The sequence below is a fragment of the Musca autumnalis genome, unplaced genomic scaffold (assembly GCF_047663935.1).
Source record: "Musca autumnalis isolate F117 unplaced genomic scaffold, ASM4766393v1 scaffold_1, whole genome shotgun sequence".
NCBI classification, from domain to species: Eukaryota; Metazoa; Arthropoda; class Insecta; order Diptera; family Muscidae; genus Musca; species Musca autumnalis.
In genome coordinates this window covers 271,980,579-272,003,180 of record NW_027411644.1, presented here as the reverse complement: position 1 = coordinate 272,003,180, position 22,602 = coordinate 271,980,579, and the positions used below count along the sequence as shown (strand labels likewise).

Genomic DNA, 22,602 nt, shown 5'->3' with positions numbered 1-22,602 from the left:
GGGGGGCAAATAGGGACAGCTGTATTAAAAAATATGGAGTCTCCAAATACTTATTGGAGTTATAATTCAATTGTATTGCACAGCAACATGTATGTTTCACACACTTTGTATTTTGGCCTTAGAAGGCATTAATGTATCTAGTAGGCATTGAAATATGAATTTGTCAATTTTCCTAATTTGTATGTATGCATTGAAAATATTTATTCAGTCAATAAAAACGATTCAAACTAACAGGTTATGGGCACCAGCCTTTGAATTTTTTGTGAATATTGTGACATATTGAAATTGTGAAAAATTAATTTTTGTAAAAATGAATTCCATGTGCCAAATTGAAAAGCTTGATGAAGGCAATTATGAAAGCTGGCGTATCCAAATGAAGAGTGTGCTTATTCATTGCGGACAATGGGAAATTGTCAGCGGGAAGACGAAAATTGATCCATCGAAGAATGATGCGGGGACAGCAAAATTGATGGAAGATGACCAGAAGGCGCTTGCAACAATTTATCTCAGTGTGAAACCATCTCAACTGAATGTTATCAAGAATTGCAAAACATCGTTAGAGGCGTGGGTAAAGCTGGAAGAAGTCCACAAACCTCAAGGGCCAATGCAGAAAGTGGCATTATACAAAAAGATGTTGGGCTTGAAAATGAACGATAATGGTAAGATGTCGCAACACCTGAATGAATTTGTGGAAATATCGGAGAAGCTAGCCGAAATTGGGATACAGATCCAGGAGGAGTTGTTGTCCATTATTTTATTGACGAGCCTTCCCAGACAATATGAAAATTTCGTGGTGGCTATAGAGACACGAGACAAGTTGCCGAGTTTTTCAACGCTAAAGCAGAAACTGCTAGAAGAAGCCGAGAGAAAAATCCAGTTGGAAAAGGATGAATTGTCAGAACAACAAGTTTTTGCTGCAAAATCGAATAGACACCGAGAAACGGGCGATGAAGCTTCCGGATATAAACCAAAGAACAGAGTTCAAGGTAAGAATGAAAAGAAGAAGCAGTTCAAAGGAAAATGTTTTTCATGTGGCCAAATTGGGCATTATGCAAATAAGTGCGAAGCAAATCAGAACAAGAATAAACATCAGTCATTCACAATGATAGCAGTTGCAGAAGCAGGTAAGCTGAATAAATCGCTGTGGTATTTGGACAGTGGGGCAACTGCACACATGTGCAATGACAGAAGATTATTTACCGAATTCGAGGAACATGAAGAACGAATTGTATTGGCTGGTGATAATTTTTTGAGAGCTGTAGGCAGAGGAGAAGTTTTGGTAAAAACTGAACATTGTGAAATCAAATTGCAAAATGTGTTGTATTCTCCAGAGCTACAAGCAAATTTTATTTCCATTAGTAAGGCAGTGAACCAGGGATTAAAAGCCACGTTTACCAAGTCGAGTGCTGTCATTACAACGAAATCTAATGAAATTATATTGAAAGCGTTAAAAATTGATGACATGTTTGTGCTAGAAAATCGTCAAGAGAAGGTATTTATGATGACAGAAAATCTATGGCATAATCGTACCGTACCGGTCATTTAAACCACAGAAGTTTGGGTGAACTCAATTCCAAGGAAATGGTAAGAGGCATGAAAATCGACCAAACATCAAATGATACGAAGTGCAAAAGTTGTATGCTTGGAAAAGTCCATACACTACCGTTCCCGAAACAGTCAGAAACTTCAGCGAATGAAATATTGGAAGTAATACATAGTGATGTATGCGGGCCGATCCAAGTTCCATCCGTTGGTGGTTCAAAATATTTCTTAACCTTCATAGATGATAAATCACGCAGAATATTTATATATTTTTTGAAGTCGAAGGATGAAGTTTTTGCAAAATTCAAAGAATTCCGAAGTCTCGTAGAGAAACAGACTGGTAAGAAGATAAAGGCACTTCGTAGTGACAACGGTGGCGAATATATCAACAGAGAATTTGACAAATATTTGAAGAATAATGGCATCAAAAGACAGTTAACAGTTCCGTATAGTCTTCAGCAGAACGGTGTGGCGGAACGTGCTAATAGAACTCTGGTAGAAATGGCAAGAACCATGATGTTGCATGCAGGTGTGAGTGAAAATTTATGGGCAGAAGCAATAATGACTGCGGCTTATTTGCGAAACAGAAGTCCCACAAAGCATCTGAAAGAGAAGACACCTTACGAAATATGGCATGGCAAGAAACCAAATGTAAGTCATTTACGAACTTTTGGTTCTTATTGTGTAGCATTGAACAAAACCCATAAACGTAAGTTCGAAAAGAGAGGCGAGGAGTACATAATGGTAGGCTATTCCCTAGTCTCAAAAGCATATCGACTTTACAGTAAAGAACAAAGAAGAGTAATTGAAAGAAGAGATGTCATTTTCGACGAGAATATATTCCAGGTAGATGACAAGAAAATACCCAATGAAGATTGTCTTACAATATATTTGCAACAAAATGAACGTCAACCAAATGAACCTGATGATAGTCGAATTGAAAGCATCGATGAAACATTGACAGGAGACATCGAGTACGGAAGTAATGACGAAGCTGTTGGCACAGCAAATGAAGATTCAAGTTCCGATAGTCAGGAGCATGTGTCAAGAATTGGGCCAGGAAGACCAAGAATAATACGAACAGGGCAGCCTGGAAGACCCAAAAAGGTATATAATGTATTGAATCGCATGACAACGGAAAATATACCTCAAACAGTTGAAGAAGCTATGGAAAGTGAAGATTCCGAGCAATGGCTAAATGCTATGAAAACAGAATTTACATCTTTGGAAAAGAACAAGACCTGGGAAGAGGTTGTATTGCCGCCGAAATGTAAAACCATTGGTTGTAAATGGGTGTTCGCGTTAAAACCAAACAAGCACGGTGAAATAGAAAGATACAAAGCACGTTTGGTAGCGAAGGGATGTAGCCAGAGATATGGGATTGACTACAAAGAGACATTTTCTCCAGTGGTAAGATATGCTACTATAAGAATGCTATTGGCTATTGCAGCTCAGGAGAAAATGCACTTGCACCAAATTGATGTTAGTACGGCTTATCTAAATAGCGAATTGCAAGAGGATGTATACATGGCACCGCCAGAAGGTTTTAAAATTGGAAACGGCAAAGTTCTGAAATTGAGAAAAGCAATTTATGGTTTAAAACAATCAGGACGAGCATGGAATGAGAAATTAGACAACGTTTTGAAGAATTTTGGATTTATATCATTTGAAAACGAACCATGTTTATACAAAATGAAGAAAGATAACGAAATTATCTTAGTGGCAGTTTACGTTGATGACATCATCATAGCAAGCAAAGACGAACAAAAAATTACACAAATGAAGGCAATGATTGCAGAAGAATTCGATATCAGCGACAAAGGACGATTGCAACATTTTCTGGGCATGGATATTGAACGAGAGAACAGCACGGGTTCTATAAAACTAAGCCAAGTTCAATATATCAAGGACATGCTAGAACAATATGGAATGAAGGATTGCAAAACGTCGCCAGTACCTTTAACACCAGGATATCAAATACAATGTAATGGTAACTGCAAGAAAGCTAATCAACATGAGTATCAATCTTTAATTGGAGCATTGACTTATCTCGCAATTACTACCCGACCAGACATTCTACATTCAGTAAACAAGCTTGCTCAAAGAAATGCTGATCCTCATATTGAACACTTAGTGGCAGCGAAAAATATTCTACGATATCTGGCAGGAACAAGGAATTATAAGTTGGTATACAAAGCAGGTGAAAAATGTGTATACGGATATGCAGATGCAGATTGGGGAAGTAGTACAACGGATAGAAAATCTTATACTGGTTACATATTTTTCCTCAATGGTTGTGCTGTATCCTGGGAGAGCAAGAAGCAAAATACTGTGGCCCTCAGCAGCACAGAAGCCGAGTATATGGCGATGTCGAACGCAGCAAAGGAGGCAATATACCTGAAACGTTTGTTGGAAGAAATGGAATACATAAGAGATGATCCTGTATTACTATATGTCGACAATCAAGGAGCTTACAAGTTAGCGCAGAATCCCGTTTTCCACAATAGAACGAAGCATATTGACATAAAGTTTCATCACGTTCGTGAAGTTGTTCGAAATAAAGAAGTGGAGTTAAAGTATTGTCCAACTAACGATATGGCTGCAGACATTTTAACAAAGAATTTAAGTAAAATTAAACATGTCAGCTTTGTAAAACAGATTGGAATGTTTTAGTATTTCTTATTGTTTTATGTAATGGAACATCCATGTTGAGGAGGAGTATTGGAGTTATAATTCAATTGTATTGCACAGCAACATGTATGTTTCACACACTTTGTATTTTGGCCTTAGAAGGCATTAATGTATCTAGTAGGCATTGAAATATGAATTTGTCAATTTTCCTAATTTGTATGTATGCATTGAAAATATTTATTCAGTCAATAAAAACGATTCAAACTAACAATTCTCCCAACATTAGTAAAACTCAACATACATTTATACTACTGATATTAAAAATACCAGAAAAAATCATTTACAAAGAATTTGTTTTTAAGGAAGTTAGAACACGATTTATGAATATTTTTTCGTAAAAACATTGTCAATACCATCAACTATAAGCTTCATTCTGGAAATTGTACATTTTTCTCTTTAATTTTTTATAATTTCACTCATAAGCTGCAAATATTTTGCGGATGTATTTTACGTTTTTAAGGCACCAGATACAAATTTCAACTTCTTCGGCGTAACTTGACATATTGCCGCTGTAAATTGGCAAAAATAATACTAGATATTAAAAATGTTATGTGTTTAGAGAATATTTATTTCAATCGCAATAAAATTTGTTGCCTTTAATTTATCGATGTTTGTCCACGGGCGGAACCACAGTGCACCGCCTGTTTGACCAAACAAAAAATTAATTGATGGGTCATCCGCCGACCATCATTTGATTCCAGCATATCAAGAAAAAAGTAGTCAACAATTTTCGTCGCCAGAAGATGCTGTTGAAGCGTTCATTGTTAGGGCAGATAGTTATCGTGCAGCCCTCGTATCATTAACAGCTGCTTTCTATTTATTCAATGTTATGAATAATTTAACATATATTTTGTTTATTCCAGCGAACAGTTTTAAAACATAATCCAACATTAACTTAAATTAATGTGCTCTGCTGCGTATAATGACCATTTCAAACGGCACTACTCATACGCATCGGTGACCATCATTCAAAATAATTGTATGCAAGATAAAAAATAATGCTATCATAAAACATTGGATATATTACTAAACTGAATAGCAATTAAAACTTAAATGAATTGCATATCTGTTTCTTTTTTATGAATAATATTGTCCAAAATATATAATTTGAATGCATTTGAATGCCAAAGCACGTAGACTCAAAGGAAGCCACAATAAATTAGCATTTGAAATGAAAATGTCTAAGATATAAATCAACAAATAAATAAAAATATATATAATATTTATTTTGCATGTATTTAAGATATCGTCTGCTCCGTCGGAAAAGGTCGTAAGTCCACTTTTTTTGGAAATCGCGTTTTTGTTACAGGATGATAGTACACGTCAAAACACGTCGTATGATACAAAGAAAATGGTAGTATGTCGCGTTTTTCTATATGTTTTGCCCTTGTCGGAAAAGGTCGTAAGTCCACAAAACGTACAAATTTGAGTACGAAAAGGTCGTAAGTCCACAGGAAAATGATGTATACTTTAAAAGAACACTACAGCTAATGTAGTTCAGATATAATGTTTAACGTCATCCATGGTTGGGGTACAATGTAAAGAACTAGCCTACACCTTTGGATGATAATCGGATGATATTTGGCGGAGCCTTTGGACCCAGCTTTTGAACAAAAATGTGATAATTTCTATATTGCAACGAAAATTTACATTTGAAATCTATTTTTCCCTATAAGCGAACTGATTATGAAAGATGGACTTCTGGCCTTTTCATTGATACAAATTGGGATGCTGTATGTGTTCAAATACCTCATATATTGAAAAAAAATTTAAAAAACAAGGTTTTTGCTAACAAAGAGCAGTATGAATTTGGAATTGAATTAGACGATGGTGTCATGGGTCTAGCTTCCTATGGGTTTCACGGTGATTCAGAAAGCTCTTATGATAAACTTCCGAAGCCCAGGAAGACATTACATGCTGAAGATCCTACATGGTTTGCAGACAAAAACCCCAAACGAAGAATAAATACCAAATTTCAGCCATTTCTGATGAATATTGAGGCCACACCTTCAAAATACCGGAAATCGGGAGGTACCGTTCTATGGGGCTATATTAAGGCGGCAATACCAAACATCCTAGAAGTAATAAAAACTTCTATACCAAATCACTAAGATCTATCTTTAAAAAGACGGACAGACGGTCATGGTTATACCGACTTAGAATTTTACTCTGATCAAGAATATATATATCGATATGTTACAAACTGAATGACAAATTTAATTATACCCTCCATCTTATGGGGGAGGGTATAAAAATCTTCAGAAATTTTGGTGTCGATATATAATTTTACAATACCGCCAAATAACTGATGACTTCAGGCATGCCGACTGTGTTCATCTTCTTAAAATGTATCTTATATACCTGATGAAACTACAGCTATCGATATGTTGCCTTTTAATCTAAACACTTGCTTTCCAATATGACCAAAGCTTCGTTACGCATAACATCTGGTATTTCCATTGATTTGTAGCATATTTAAGAAAGTGGGGGGTGGTCGGGTCTTATTGCTAAAATATGTAGCAGGATTGGGGAAACGGAATCGTTCGTAAGTTTTATAAATGTATATAGCGCATTTAAAAAATAGGGCACAGGTGTAACCCGCTCCTCCGAAATTCAACAAAATATATAGCCTACTTCCACCATGGGACATCCCTGTGCATAATCTGAAAATTACATGGAATAAGTACTTAGGGTCGGAGATTCAACAACAGTTGCCTCGCAAATTAATTTTCTGACCGATATTTTCATAACTTTAGCAAAAAAGCGTTTTTTAAAAATATACGGCGAGCCCCCTCCCCCTTTCAAATTAAAAAAAAAACCCTATTTTCACTCCGGTTGTTCCTTGTATATTCTCTGAAATTCTCAAAAAAATCGGTTCAGCCGTTTTTGAGTCTATGCGGAACATACAAACATACACACATTGTCTTTTATATATAAGATTTCACCCAAAAGTTTTGGTCCATTAAACCCGCTAATAATTATCTCATCACCGTGTTAAATTGCAAGATTATTCTTTGTCTTAAACTCAAATCATTTTTAAAATTTCGCTCCGATCGGAATATTACTGCGATCTACAGGACAGCTACAAAGTCGAGTAAAAATTGTGGGTTTGGTCCATTTCACACCATACGATCATAACCAACATCTAATGGGATCACTTCTGGTCGGAACCCGACCTCTCCACAAAATTTCGTGACGATCGGTCCAAAATTGAGGCCTGGAGTTTTATTACAATTGTTAATGGATGGACGGACACACATAGCTAAATCGCTTTATCTCGTCAAGATATGAAAAAAATTGCAAGGGGAGGGGGTCTACGACGAATATTTCGCGATGTTACACGAATATTGGACAAAACAAACTTATAATACCCTTTCCACATTGTTTTGTAAAGCATAAATGTTTTATTTTAAAAACGTCCGTAAAAGTAGGAAAAGGTCGTAAGTCCCTACAAAAATACAAAACTGTACAAGGAAAAGGTCGTAAGTCCAAAGACATCCAATTATCTCCCAAACGCGACGGAATTTTATCAAACAAAGTACAGGTATTGAAGCGGAATAAATAAACAAAGAATACTGCCTTTACTACCATTATAAAATCTTTAATACAGAAAGCGCTAGAATGTTTTTTCTTCCTCCTGAAAAATTTGTTGGGAGGGACTTACGACCTTTTCCGACGGAGCAGACGATATACTAAAAAGACATAGACTCAATATTTTTTTTATTTTAAATAATTTGCATAACATGCCATAATAACATCATGTCTCCCTTCTCTTTCGTTTTCCTTTTCAGCTACAACATTTTATTTATGATACTCACATATTTTCTACCCGTCATATCAATGACCGCAACCTACTCACGTGTTGGCTTAGAGTTATGGGGTTCCAAGGCCATTGGTGAATATACACCGCGTCAGGTGGAGAATGTAAAAAGTAAACGGCGGGTAAGTCTCAATGCAGCAACTGACACTGTGATGATGATGTCAAAAATATTTGCTAAACATTTTTTGCTTTTTGGAATTTAGTCGTAAATGTGATGGCATATGGTTTTGGCAACATCCAAAGTCAACGCTAAATTTGACTCACAGCCAACCAACCAACTAAACTCCATACTTTTCTTTCGTTCATTTCTTTTAGGTGGTTAAAATGATGATGGTTGTGGTTTTAATATTTGTCGTCTGCTGGCTTCCCTTCCATGCATATTTCATTGTGACTTCCTGCTACCCAGCCATTACTGAAACACCCTTTATACAGGAGGTATACCTGTTCATATATTGGTTGGCAATGAGTAATTCCATGTACAATCCGATTATATACTGTTGGATGAATTCGCGGTGAGTAGCAACAACATGAACAAGAACAAAAATAAAAGCAACACAAACATCAATACTCATCATATGCATCAGCAATGTCGTCATCATCAACATCATCACCATCGTCGTCATAGCACAGAGTAGCAGCAGCAATTTTCGGCAAAATATCGATTCCAAGAATATTCAAACAGGATGTGTAAACATTTTCCACGTAAAAATATTGTTTTTTCGTGCTTCCCTTTGTTTTCGTTCGATTGTTTTGCCATTCATGGTTGCTTTTAAATGCAGGCATTTATTAGCATAAATGGAAGCCGTCATCGTACCCATTACACCCACTAACCCACCTTTAAAAGTTTGGTTTATAAATATTTATGCTGTTGAATGTTTAGATTGAGTTGTTAAATATCGTAATAGCTCGTTTTCGATGTTATTCTTGTTATTTCTGGCACAAACTTGGCAATATGCTTAGTGGGCCTGTGGTTAAGGTTTTCTAAAATGCGGTTTTCCTCTTCGAGGAAAGTAAAAGGGGTAATATTGGTAAATTTAGCATAAATAATATTCAACATATTTTCTCATAAATGTTATGGTAAAATATAAAAGATGAATAACGATTGTTGTTATTTTTCTTTATAACAATCTGGGGTATTAGTTTGAGAATTTTGTGAATTTCAAAATATTATAGAAAATTTAAAGGATTTAAAAATTTATTTAATGCATTTTATGTGACAAAAAGAGGATTCATTTCATATCGAAGAGTACTGCCAAATCCATTCCACAATAGGAGGGATGCACGAAAACTATCTGGCCTAGGTAAAACCACATGTTGCTAGGCGCCATTTGAAACATTTTTTGAACAGTTTGACAGTTTTTAGACTATACGTACTCAGGACAGTTTGTCATACGACCTTGTGTTGTTTACAGTGACTTCAAAAAATCACTTTGCAAAAAAAGTAATCAATTTTAACTACATCCCACATTAAACTTGTTGTTTTTAAATTTGAAAACAACAAATATGAGATTAAGCTTGACTTACCTACAAATAGTAAAAAAAATTAAAGCTCTGTTCCAGAACTAAAAAGTTTTTAAAATTTTTAACACTTTTACACATTTTGCGTTCCCGTACACAAAATTTATATGAAAATCGTTTACGACTTTTACAACTTTCACGACTTTTACCACTTTATAAAGTATGGGAACAGGCCATAAATTTACTTGTGAACATTTTTGTACAATAATTTTTCACAATTTTCGACGTGGATAATCACAGCAAGAGTGCATTGGTCAAATTTAATCTTTGTATGTCGATAACGGGCCTTTCTATAGCACTATTAAAAACTGGTTTAATGAATTCAGTCGTGGCGGACCCTCGCCAAAAAGGTCGTGAGGACGATCAAAATAGGCCAATGTGTCAGAAAAAAAAATTATGGCGTGCGTGAACGGATAATGTAAGATCGCCATATTATAAAACGTGAGGTAGAGGCGTCCTTGGGCATTTCTTCCACCAACTAACATTTGATATTGCATGAAAACCTGTCCGAAACAAAACATTAATCGGCGGTTTAGGTCTTCGAAAACGAGCCAAATCCAACGAAAGATGTTCATGTAAGAAGCACTTCGAAGCAAATGGTCGTCTCTTTCTTCGGCAAAACTGACCGTGTGGCAAATATACGGCTTCAGAAATGTAGGACGGTTAATTCTGAGTGGTACACTACAATTTATTTGCCAGAAGTCTCCTGAGAAATTCAAACAAGTAAAAAAGTATCAGTCGGCTTTCCCGACAGAGATATACCCTCAGCCTGTGTATATTGAAACAATTTTTTCCCCAAAATACGTATGTATTTAAGGGGTTTAAAAAATTTTGGTCGTTTGAACCGACAAAAATGTAGATTAGGATTAAAGATCAAAAGTTTTGCGGAGGAGATACTAAGAGGAATGTATCGACATTGACCGTTATGGAAGTGGATCTCCAGCCACTCTTCGGGCTGTGTGCTCAAGAAGTATGGACTTGCCCATAAAAAACTTTTACCATCGTAATTGAGGCAGCGAATGCAAGTTGCTTCAACAAAAATCAAAGTGATTTGATATCAGGTCTTAAAGTGAACTCTTCCGAAATTTTGTGTGGGAGTTACCGGATGGAGTAGACAAATATAGTCCATATTTGAACCTGATCTATATCTGGTAGATATAATAGGATGTGTAAAGTATGGACCAATTCGGCAACTCCCTTCAAGAGTTGCCGTACGAACAATTTTTCCGAACATTTTTGAACTTTTGTTGGGGAGGTACCTGAAGGAGTGGACCGATATGGCTTATCTTCAAACTTAAACTATGTTTGGGCAAAATATTACTAAGTTCAAATTTTGGACCGAAACGGCAGATCCGTTCGAGAGTTATCTTGCGCTCCAACCACCTCACACGGTGTCATAGGGTTTTTTTGCACCTTTCAGGCTATTTTCTCAGGAAGTATGGACTTGCCCCTGATGAAACTTGTACCGTCGTATGGAGGGCAGTGAATGCAAAATGCTGAAACAAAAATCAAAGCGATTCGAGAGTTGGCCCTAAACTGAACTTTTCCGAAATTTTGTATGGGAGGTACCCGAAGGAGAGGACCGATTGAGTCCATATTGAAACCTTATCTAAGTCTAGAACACATTTCGCGATGGGCAAAGTATGGACCAAATCGGTTACTCCCTTCAAGAGTTATCGTGCGCACACATTTTCCGAACATTTTCGAACTTTTGTGGAGGAGGTACCGGAAGGAGTGGACCCATCTTCGAACTTAAACTAAGTTTGGACAAAATATTACGAAAGCCAAATTTTGGATCGAATCGGTTGATCCGTTCGAGAGTTATCGTGCGAACCAGCCAGCCAGGCAGACAGACAGACGGACGGACATTGTTCAATCGACTCCAAATTGTCTGAAACACATTTCGTCCAAACATACTTGGGGTCTAAAACCATTATTTCGATGAGGGACGTTTTGCCCGTATGAATGTGTATATACCCTCGCACAGTGTCACGACCGTGGCCAAAAATGGTAAAAACTAAATACTTCGTTGAACAAAGTTATTGATGGGGAGTGATAGAAAACATATTAATTAAGAAGAATCTGAATTTTGGTACTGATACGTGAAGTAGTTTTTTCTATATGTGAATTTAAATCCGACAATTTTAGTTAATACATATTTTTGTGTGTTTTTTTCTAAAATTTATAAATTATATTATGCGTTAATATTTAAAATTTAAAAGTAACGGTCGCTGCAAAAATGGTTCCTAAGTTCTCTTGGGATGTAATAAACTTGGCTACACCTTTGTTTGCATGTAAATATTAATCATATGGTGTTTACATTTACCCAAACATGTATTACTAAGTTTATTAATTTTCTGAAGCAAATTTTAAATTGAGTGGAGTGGGAAAAAAATTGTATATAAGTGTATATCGATATTTTTTGCTGTATGAGTAGTAAAAAGTGAGTACTTCAAATATATAAAGGTCCCAGCTGCAGTGGTTTGCAGACGAATGTGTCACTTCTCTTTTTCAGCGACCACCTCACTGAGAGGATACCCCCTTTTTTAACAAATCGTTTTGCGGTGTTGGCTATAGCCCGAAAACGAATGAAGCGATCATCATATATTTTTGTGGGCTTATTAAGTACCTAATAGTCTTGCTTTAAAACGAGAGAATTTTGAAAAATATAAATTTTTAAAAAAATTGTAAACAGCGAAAATCAAAATTCGATTTTTTACAAAAAATTTACCGTTTTCTGACCACTAAGCGGTCAAATTTTTTTTAAAGGAAATTTCTTATATAAAAAAAAGACAAGAGTTTGATATATTCAATATGCTCACAAACAATATGAAGACTAAACACCAAATTTCAGTCATATCGGGTGGATATTGAGGCCACAACACTTAAAATACCGAAAATGAGGAGGCACGGTTCTATGGGGGCTATGGGAAGACGAGGACCTAAACCGACATATTTCTGGTGGAAGGTTATAAATCCCCCAACGGAGACTTAATTCCAATTTTCAGCCATTTCGGTGTGATAATCAGGCTAAAACCTCCAAAATACCGAAAATCGGGAGGTACCGTCCTATGGGGGCTATATGAAGGCGTGGAGCTATGCAAACAAATTTCAAGGTGAAGGTATAATGCCCCCTACGAAGACTAAATACCAAATTTCAGCAATTTCGGTGTAATAATGAGGCTAAAATCTTCAAAATACCGATAATCGGGAGGTACCGTTGTATGGGGGCTATATAAAAACGTGGACCTAAGCCCACAATTCTCTGTTGGAATGTTTGATACCTCTGCCGAAGACTAACCACAAAATTTGAATACTTTCGGTTGGTCATTGTGTCTAAAACATTCAAAATACCGAAAATCGGAAGGTACGGTTCTATGGGAGCTATATCAAAACGTGGACCGACCAACCCAATTCTTTGTCCTGAAGATTGTAAGTCTATAATAGGTACGTGTACCAAAATTTATGCACCTACGACAACTCCTTCTATTTTTGGCCACAGTTAATATGAACTCGCGACATAGTGCCTCGTTAGCATAAATGCTGAGGGTATAAAAACGAACAAGAGAAGATGAATCATTCTGCATCATGACAATGCGAGCTCTCACACATCGATTCAAACCAGCACCTGTTTGACCGGACAAAACGTGGAATTGATGGATCATCCGCTATACAGCCCTGACTGGGGATCCAATGACTTTATTTGATTCCAGCATATCAAGAAAAAAGGCGTGGTCAAGGATTTTCGTTACCAGAAGATGCTGTAAACCGTTCAAAACATGATTTGGAGGTGTCTAAATCGGAGTGGAAAAGGGGATTCAACAATTGGTTTGAGCGCATGAAAAAGCATATAAATCATGCTGGAGACCACTTAAGAAAACAATAAAACCATTTTTGATGGTAAATATTGTCGACAGAGCCTATGTGAATTGAAACGTTCATCTACGGACAGATCGAAAGTATTTGGGGCCTTTTCAGAATTTTGTGGTCCCTTTTGGTATAGAAGGTATCCGAGGGAGTTGACATATAAAGCCATATTCTAAACTGATCAATGATCTGACTGACTGATCTATATCTCGTAAAAATATTTCGATGTCCATAGTATGGATCAAATCGGGTACTGTCTTCGAGAGTTATCGTGCGCACCATTTTAGCAAAAAATTTTGAACTTTTATGGAGAAAGCACCAAAGAAGTGGACCGATAATGTACATCTTAGAACTTGATTTTACTTTGGACAAAATATTACGGACCATCTTCGAACATCTTCGAACATAATCCATCTTCGAACATAATCCAAGTTTGGACAAAATATTACGATAGCCAAATTTTTTGACCAAATCGCTTAATTCGTTCGAGAGTTATCGTGCGCTCCAGCCAACCACGTCACGTTCATACGACCAAAATTCTGAAAACCCACAAAATACATATTTTTTAAGGGAAAAAAGGAGATTCAATTAACCCAGGCTGCGGGTATATCACTGCCGGCAAAGGTGACTGATACTTTTTTATTTGTTTCTTCTGAAAATACGTTTCTCCTCTTCTCCCTATGTTTTTACTTGGCGCTTCCTGCAGACTGTAGGATTGGTGTGGACAGGAGAATCGTAAGGCTACTGAAGAGAAGGAACGCATCGTACAGGGCAAAGTACTCCTTAGTAGCCATGCAATACTCCAGTCCATACCATTAACTTTAGGCGGTGATTTTTGTGATAACCAAGAGTAGATTTGCAGCATAGGAATACTCAGTGATATGCAATAATCGGTTTTTTTCGATTATTCGGTTTTCATCTAAAACTTAAAAATCGATTTCCGGTTAATCGATTTTATAAAGGTTTTCTAAAAATAGACTTTTGAGTTTTCATATAATCGACCGTGTTCATTGGTGCGATCGGCGGCGACTAATACTAGACTACGACCAAAGGTCGATTCCGTCTTTCGAAAGTCGATTAAGAATAATCGATTATTCGGTTTCCGCACAATCAATAGTCGACTACGGTTAATCGATTAACCGAAACCGACTTTACTTATCCCTATTGCTGCAGTTTCGCTTATATAATCGGGTCAAGAAGTACCGACTTATAGCATGTGTGTAAGGTTCAGCATGTGTGTAAGCTTTTCAAGGTGCTCTTGAAGCACCTGGAAGGTGGAAGGTGCTAACACCTGGGAAGTTTTTGCGGATTCTGTAACTGCAATGTTCATAGATGAGAAAAATCAAAAAACAAAAAAAAATCTAATTAATTCTCTTTCGAGTTGAGCTGTTAGGCCTTTAGAGATACATTGAAAAATTAGGAGTCTACCGAAGTCCCACGCATCCAACCATTACACTACGTTTCACGGGTGGTAAAGCCGATCTTCAGGTGTATTAGGATGTTGTTTTTGTGGCAGACGAAGGCAAAGCTTGGAAAAAATCGCCGGAGCGCTTTTTAAATAAATCGAGATTCAAGATGACATTTTTAGGGTTTTTTAGGTTTTCACGATTTTGCTTGGAACTCGCAAGTCCTATCGAAATGGAACTAAAGAAATTTTTGTAGCACTGAAAAATCTCTACATTATTTGCCATTATGTTAATTTCGTAGGTATTACCGTTATTGAGATATAGAAGTTCAAATTGGGACAATGCATTGATTGTATCGCCTCCTTATAAAACAATGTCATGACTGCAATTTCCCAACTTAAAGTTATATATCTCGAAAATAGCACAACCTACGAAAGCCAATCTTGTAGAGAATTTTCACAGCTAAAAGATGCTCTCTAGTCCCATTTCGATAAGACTTACCGTTTTCAAGCAAATCGTAAAAACCTAACAAAAAAGGTAAAAATGTGACCTGAACATCTATATATCTCAAAAATGGTAATATCTATGAACACTCCACACTCTCCACTCATTCCTCTATAGAATTTTCACTGCTACAACATTTTCTTTAGCAATATTTCCATAGGACTTGCGGTTTCCACGCAAAATCGCGAAAACCTAAAATAAACCTAAAAATGTGAATTTTGACCGCGATTTATTTAAAAATCCCTCCAGCAATTTTTTCTTGTTTTTGGGTTTTTCTCACCTATAAACATTGCTGTTTCAAAATCCGCAAAAGCTTCCCAGGTGTAAGCGGTTTTCACTTAAAGTTAGATAAGGCGCACCATGTATGAACTTGTTTTATAAGGTAGCGATACAGTCAATGCATTGTCCCAATTTCAACTTCTATATCTCAATAACGGTAAAACCTATGAAATTATCATAAAGGCCAATCTTGTAGAGAATTTTCAGAACTACAACATTTTCTTTAGTCCCGTTTCGATAGGACTTGCGGTCTCCAAGCAAAATCGCGAAAACCTAAAAAACCCCTAAAACTGCCAACTTGAATCGCGACTTATTTAAAAAACGCTCCAGTGATTTTTTGTTTTGTGATTTTTCTCATCTATGGACATTGTAGTTTCAGAATCCGCAAAAACTTCCCAGGCGTAAGCACCTTCCATTTAAAGTTGATTCAAGAGCACCGTGTTTTATTATGCTTGCAGCTTCTCGACATTCAGCTTTTGCCATGTGTTAGGTCACACTTTTGCTGAAACGTTGAGACGTGTGTGTATTTTGGCTGCTACAAAAAATGGTTTCGAATCGTTTGGACATCGAACGAACTGTCTATTTGAACTTGATCCTATTTCTGGGTAATCTGCCACAGGATATACATGTGGTCTTGCTTATAACGAGATGCTGTAACCTGGTGCTGCTTTATGCCATCTTTTTGCCACTGCAAAATCGATCATACCCATTTCGTTGTCGGATATTACCTCATGAAGGCTGAACTTTCCGCCGGTAGAGATATTATCCCTCCTAATTTTAAAATCTCCCATAACAATCTTAATGACATGGCCAGCGGACATATTTTCGATCTAAACGCTTGTAGAGTATCTGCTTGGTCTATTCATCAGAAGAGACTGATGTTAAAGAACTTAACTTTTATACGGATTGTGGATATTCTCTCATCTACCGGAGTGAAGCTGGATATTTTTTATGTATTTAATTTACCATAATTCCATGTTTCGTTTTATGGAAGCCATAGTTAGCACGCATTGTAATCATGTATGATCGGGAGCCACCGTGGTGCAGTAAGCACGTCCGCCTTGCACTCAGAAGGTCTGCGGTTCAATCTCTGACCGGAAAATCACAAATTTTCGGCGGTGTAATGTGACGGGTTGGGTGACGTAGGGGATGGAAGATACCAAGGAACGGTCCTGACCGGCTTTAACATGGCAAAGCCCAGGATTTATCTTGGTCCCTCTTTCATCTCAAGTGGACACTGACCTCCTCTTGGTGTCACCTGAGGAACTGCCTTTAACACCCGTTAAAGGTAGTGTTCTAACATGTGCCGCGCGTTCACCCATAAGAACGTTAAAAACATGGGTTTGGGCGTCTGGTTAGTTAGGTTACGTCAGGTTACTGCCATACAAGAAATACGATGGAACGGGAAAGGCATCACAACAACACCTAAAGGTGACGCACAGTATTATAGCTGCCATGACACAAAGCATGAGTTTGGCTGCGGATTTGTAGTTGGTCGGAGGTTAAAACATCTGGTCTCCAGTTTCACCCCAGTGAATGAAAGACTCGCTGCAATTCGACTAAAAGCAAAATTCTTCAACATCAGCTTTATTTGCGCTCATTCTCCCACTGAAGACAAGGACGAACAGACCAAAGATATATTTTACGAGCGCTTAGAAGAAACTTATGACCGTTGCCCTGCCCATGACATTAAAATTATACTTGGCGATTTTAATGCCAAAATTGGAAAGGAGAATATTTTTGGCCCAACAGTCGGGAAATTCAGTCTCCACAGTGAAAAATCTGACAATGGTATGAGGCTGATAGACTTTGCAGCTGCAAGAAACATGGTAGTTAGCAGTACCAGATTTAAGCATCTCGATATTCAAAGGGGAACCTGGCTGTCGCCAGATCAAAGAACAAGAAATCAAATTGATCACGTTGTGATAGATGGAAGACATGCATCAAGCGTGTTGGATGTACGATCGTTCCGAAGTGCAAACATAGACTAGGACCACTACCTTGTAGCAGCAAAGGTACGTACCAGATTAAACGTAGCAAACAAAGAGCGAACCCAACACGGATGGACATCGGTAAGCTTCAATCACAACAGATAGCCACAGCATATTCCACTCAACTGGCCCAACTACTTAATCAAAGCACTCCTCGTCCCGATAACATATCAGGACAATGGCAAAACATTGCCCACTCCATGCAAACAGCCGCAAAATCAGTACTTGGATACCAGAGACCTCCACCAAGGAATCCATGGTATGACCAGGAGTGTCGTGCTGCTACCGAAGAGAAAAATGCGGCATATAGGGCTAATTTACAATCAGTAGCAACGCGTAGCGCACGAGAGAGGTAGCGGGAGAAAAGGAGAGAGGAGAAACGTCTTTTCCGCAGGAAATAGAGAGAGATGGAAAAGCGGGAGTGTGAACAAATCGAGATGTACATGAGACAGAATGAAGTCCGAAAATTTTACCAAAGAGTGAAACATCAAACTGATGGCTTTGGAACTGGCACATCCTCCTGTAGAGACCAGCAAGGTAATCTAGTAACTGATACAGATAGTGTGCTAAGGATATGGAAAGAGCATTTTTCCAAACTGTTGGTATCCAATAGTCGCGAAGTCGACGAAGATACCACAGATCCAATCCCAGAAGATGGTATTGAATGTATACCGCCCGGCCAAGATGAGGTAAACACAGCTATAAACCGGCTGAAGAATAATAAGGCAGCAGGAGCTGATGGCCTACCAGCCGAGCTGTTTAAAACCGGAGGCGACACGCTTATAAGGTGTATGCATCAGCTAGTTAGCTCCATCTGGCAGGAAGAACGCGTACCCGACGATTGGAACCTGAGCATCCTGTGTCCATAAGAAAGGCGATAAGACATTATGCTCCAACTATAGGGGCATAAGTCTTCTCCCTATCGCCTACAAGATAGTGTCAGGGATATTGTGCGAACGACTAAAGCCCATGGTCAACGAAATAATTGGACCATGCCAATGCGGCTTTAGACCTGGCAAGTCCACCATTGACCAGATATTTACCCTGCGGCAAATCCTGGAGAAGACCCAAGAGATGTAGATCGACACATACCACCTTTTTGTCGATTATAAAGCGGCCTTCGACAAACCGCTACGTTCAAAGGCATTCCAAGCAATGTCTGAATTTAGTATCCACGCAAAGCTCATTCGGCTTTGTAAAATGACTCTAGCTGACACAAGATCTTCAGTTAAAATAGGAAAGAACCTCTCCGAAGAGTTTTGTACCAAAAGAGGTTTCATTCAAGGAGACAGCCTTTCGTATGATATTTTCAACATCCTGCTAGAAAAGGTTATACGAGAGGCAAACGTCAAAAGAAGTGGCACAATCTACACCAATAGCCACATGTTACTTGCTTCTGCTGATAATATAGACATCATGGGACGATCAGTAAAAGAAGTAACCGATACCTTTATGAAGGTCGAAGGAGAATCTGGCGGTAAACGGCGAGAAGACCAAGCTGATGGTGTCGACGCGCAATGCGTCCATTGAGATCGGACCAACTGTTGAAGTTGGTTCCTATAATTTTGAGGTAGTAAAAGACTTCGTATACCTCGGCACCGCCGTAAACACAACAAACGACATCAGTTGTGAAATAAAAAGAAGAATTGTATTGGCCAACAGATGTTACTTTGGCTTAAGTAAGCACTTTAAAAACAAAGCCACAACTCGTCAAACAAAAATAACGCTTTACAAAACACTGAAACTACCCGTGCTGATATATGGTTCCGAAGCCTGGGTACTTGCGAAAGCAGATAAGGCAGTGCTTGGCGTGTTTGAGAGAAAAATTCTTCGAAAGATCTAAGGACCGATCTGCGTTGACGGTGAATATCGAAGTCGTATGAACCACGAGCTGTATCTGCTATACAACGACATCAATATATTTAAACGTATCGAGATGCAGCGATTGCGTTGGCTAGGCCATATAATAAGAATGAGCGATGATGAACCCGCTAAAAAGGCGTATAAATTCGAGCCACATGGCGGTGCACGGAGAATTGGCAGGCCAAAGAATAGATAGCGCAAACAAGTGGATGAAGAGATGACAAGGCGCGGTATTCCACAAAACGAAGCACGAAACAGAGAGAATTGGAGATATTTTCTTAGTTCGGTCTATGGAACAAATGTTCTGTAATGGGCCAGCTAAGTAAGTAAGTAATGTGTAATGCTGGATTGCATTTCCTGAGAATTTCAGCCATGAAAAACTTCTCTACAAGTGGTGTTCGGACTCGGCGATAAAAAGGAGGTCCCATTTCATTGAGTCAATATCAATTGGCGTGCACTCATTGATATGAGAGAAGTGTCTTTGTCCCTTCGGGTATGTTGTGGGAACATATCGCTCATTTAATCAAAGAGTGACACATCTCAAAAAAATCAAGTTTCAAGAAAAACGCGTTTTAAGTTGAGATCATTACACAAGAAACAAAGTTACTACTTGGACCATCTTTTGTAAAGAGCTAGCCAGATATCAGTTCTAAATTTCTGTGCAATATCAAGCATGATTTGAAGTGTTTTAGTGCCAAAACACTTTTGTTGATTTATGCCAAATACCTGGAAAATAAGCTGTAACTTGTTGAGTTTTGTAGATAGCAACATGAAAATTTGACACAATATAAAGTCCTGAAAAAATAGAAATTGCTAACTCAAAAAACGCATTTTTGAGTTATGCTACTCTTTGAGAAAATGAACGATATGTATATAAGTAATCAATTGTCATGCTAAAGTCGACCACAGTCGTTGATTGGTATCTTCCACTCCCTATGTCTTTAATATAAGTATGTTTACTATTTATTTTTTACAGTGTTTTATTTATTACAGTGTTTTATTTAACTTGCTTTAGTGTCCGTTTAGTTCAAATCTGGTAACTCATTTTTAACACAGTTACAGTTGACCAATCGAACTGAAACAGAAACAGATTTAGATGACAATACATGAATATGGAATCAAAACCAATATTGGTCCATTTTTTTAGTGTTTTAACGGTGTTTTAAGGATTTTATCTTCATTTTTAGGCCGAATTGGCTGTAACCGGGCATTTGGAGTCCCCAATGGTACAGAAACTTCTCCACCAAAAATTGTTGACATAGGTCCAGGTTTTGGTATAGCCCCCATATAGTGGTACCACCCGATTTCAAGTGTTATAAGGATTTTATCTTAATTTTTAGCCAGAATTGGCTGTAACCTGGCATTTGGAGTTTCCAATGGTACAGAAACTTCCACACCAAAAATTATGGACATAAGTCCAGGTTTTGGTATAGCCTTTATATAACGGTACTACACGATTTCAGGCATTTTAAAGTTTTTATCTAAATCTTCGGCCTAAATTGACTATAATTTTGTTCTTAGTGATCAAAATAAAAAATAATTTAAAAAAAATTATGTTTCAGTGTTTTATTTAGAAATGCACTTAAAACTAGAACATAATGTGTCGCTTAGCCTCAATAAATATATTCTTTCTCATGATGGAATCTCTCAAATAAAACTCTTGCCGTTTAATTTTGCCACCATTTATAATTTAAATGCAAGCGTTTTATTTGAGAGATTCCATCATGAGAAGGGATATATTTATTGGGGCTAAGCGACAAATTATTTTCTAGTTTTAAGTGCATTTCTAAATAAAATACTGAAACTTATTTTTTTTTAATTATTTTTTATTAACATATTTAAAATTAAAATGTATGCAAATTTATACATAACAATACCGAGAATATTTCAAATCATATTTATCAACTTACTTACTTACTTAGTTGTCCCATTACAGAACATTTGTTCCATAGACCGAACTAAGAAAAGATCTCCATTCCTCTCTGTTTTTCGCTTGACTTTTTGGAATACCGCGCCTTTCCATTTCTTCATCCACTTGTGTGCTCCATCGAAGCTTAGGCCTGCCGATTCTGCGTGCACCGCCATGTGGCATGTATTCATACGCCTTTTTAGCGGGTTCATCATCGCTCATTCTCATGATATGGCCTAGCCAACGCAATCGTTGCATCTCGATACGTTTAACTATATGCATGTCTTTGTATAGCTTATATAGCTCGTGGTTCATACGACGTCGATATTCACCGTCAACGCAAATCGGCCCGTAGATCTTTCGAAGAATTTTCTTCTCAAACGCACCAAGCACTGCCTTATCTGCTTGCGCAAGTACCCATGCTTCGGAGCCATACATTAGCACGGTAGTATCAGCGTTTTGTATAGTGTTATTTTTGTTTGACGAGATGTGGCTTTGTTTTTAAATTGCTTACTTAATCCATAGTAGCATCTGTTGGCCAATACAATTCTTCTTCATATTTCACAACTGATGTTGTTTGTTGTGTTTATGGCAGTGCCGAGGTAGACGAAGTCTTTAACTACCTCAAAATTGTAGGTACCAACTTCTACGGTTGGTCCGAGCTCTATGGACGCTTTGCGCGTCGACACCATCAATTTGGTCTTTTCGCCGTTTACCGCCAGACCCACTTTCGCAGATTCTGCTTCGACCTTCCTAAAGGTATCAGTTACTTCCTTTACTGATCGTCCCATGATGTCTATGTCATCAGCATAAGCAAGTAACATGTGGCTATTGGTGTAAATTGTGCCATTTCTTTTCACATTTGCATCTCGTATTACCTTTTCCAGCAAAATGTTGAATAGATCACACGAAAGGCTGTCTCCTTGTCTGAAACCTCTTTTGGTACAAAATTCTTCGGAGAGGTTCTTTCCAATTTTAACTGAGGACCTAGTATCAGTTAGAGTCATCTTACAAAGCCGGATGAGCGTTGCGGGAATACCAAATTCAGACATTGCATGGAATACCTTTGATCGGAGGGGACTGTCGCATGCTGCTTTATAATCGACAAAAAGATGAAATGTGTCGATCTGCATCTCTTGGGTCTTCTCTAGGATTTGCCGCAGGGTAAATATCTGGTCAATGGTGGACTTGCCAGGTCTAAAGCCACATTGG

At 37.7% G+C, this 22,602-nt stretch overlaps 1 protein-coding gene across 2 annotated transcripts in view; it reads left to right on the top strand.

Annotated features, from left to right (window-relative positions):
* Positions 1 to 22,602, top strand: part of TkR99D (Tachykinin-like receptor at 99D) — a 183,571-nt gene that overhangs the window by 138,322 nt on the left and 22,647 nt on the right. For both annotated transcript variants that reach the window (XM_073961186.1, XM_073961185.1), the window contains exons 5-6: positions 8,025 to 8,175; positions 8,369 to 8,565. In XM_073961186.1, the coding sequence (XP_073817287.1) occupies positions 8,025 to 8,175; positions 8,369 to 8,565 (348 nt within the window). The remainder of the gene's footprint in view (positions 1 to 8,024; positions 8,176 to 8,368; positions 8,566 to 22,602) is intronic.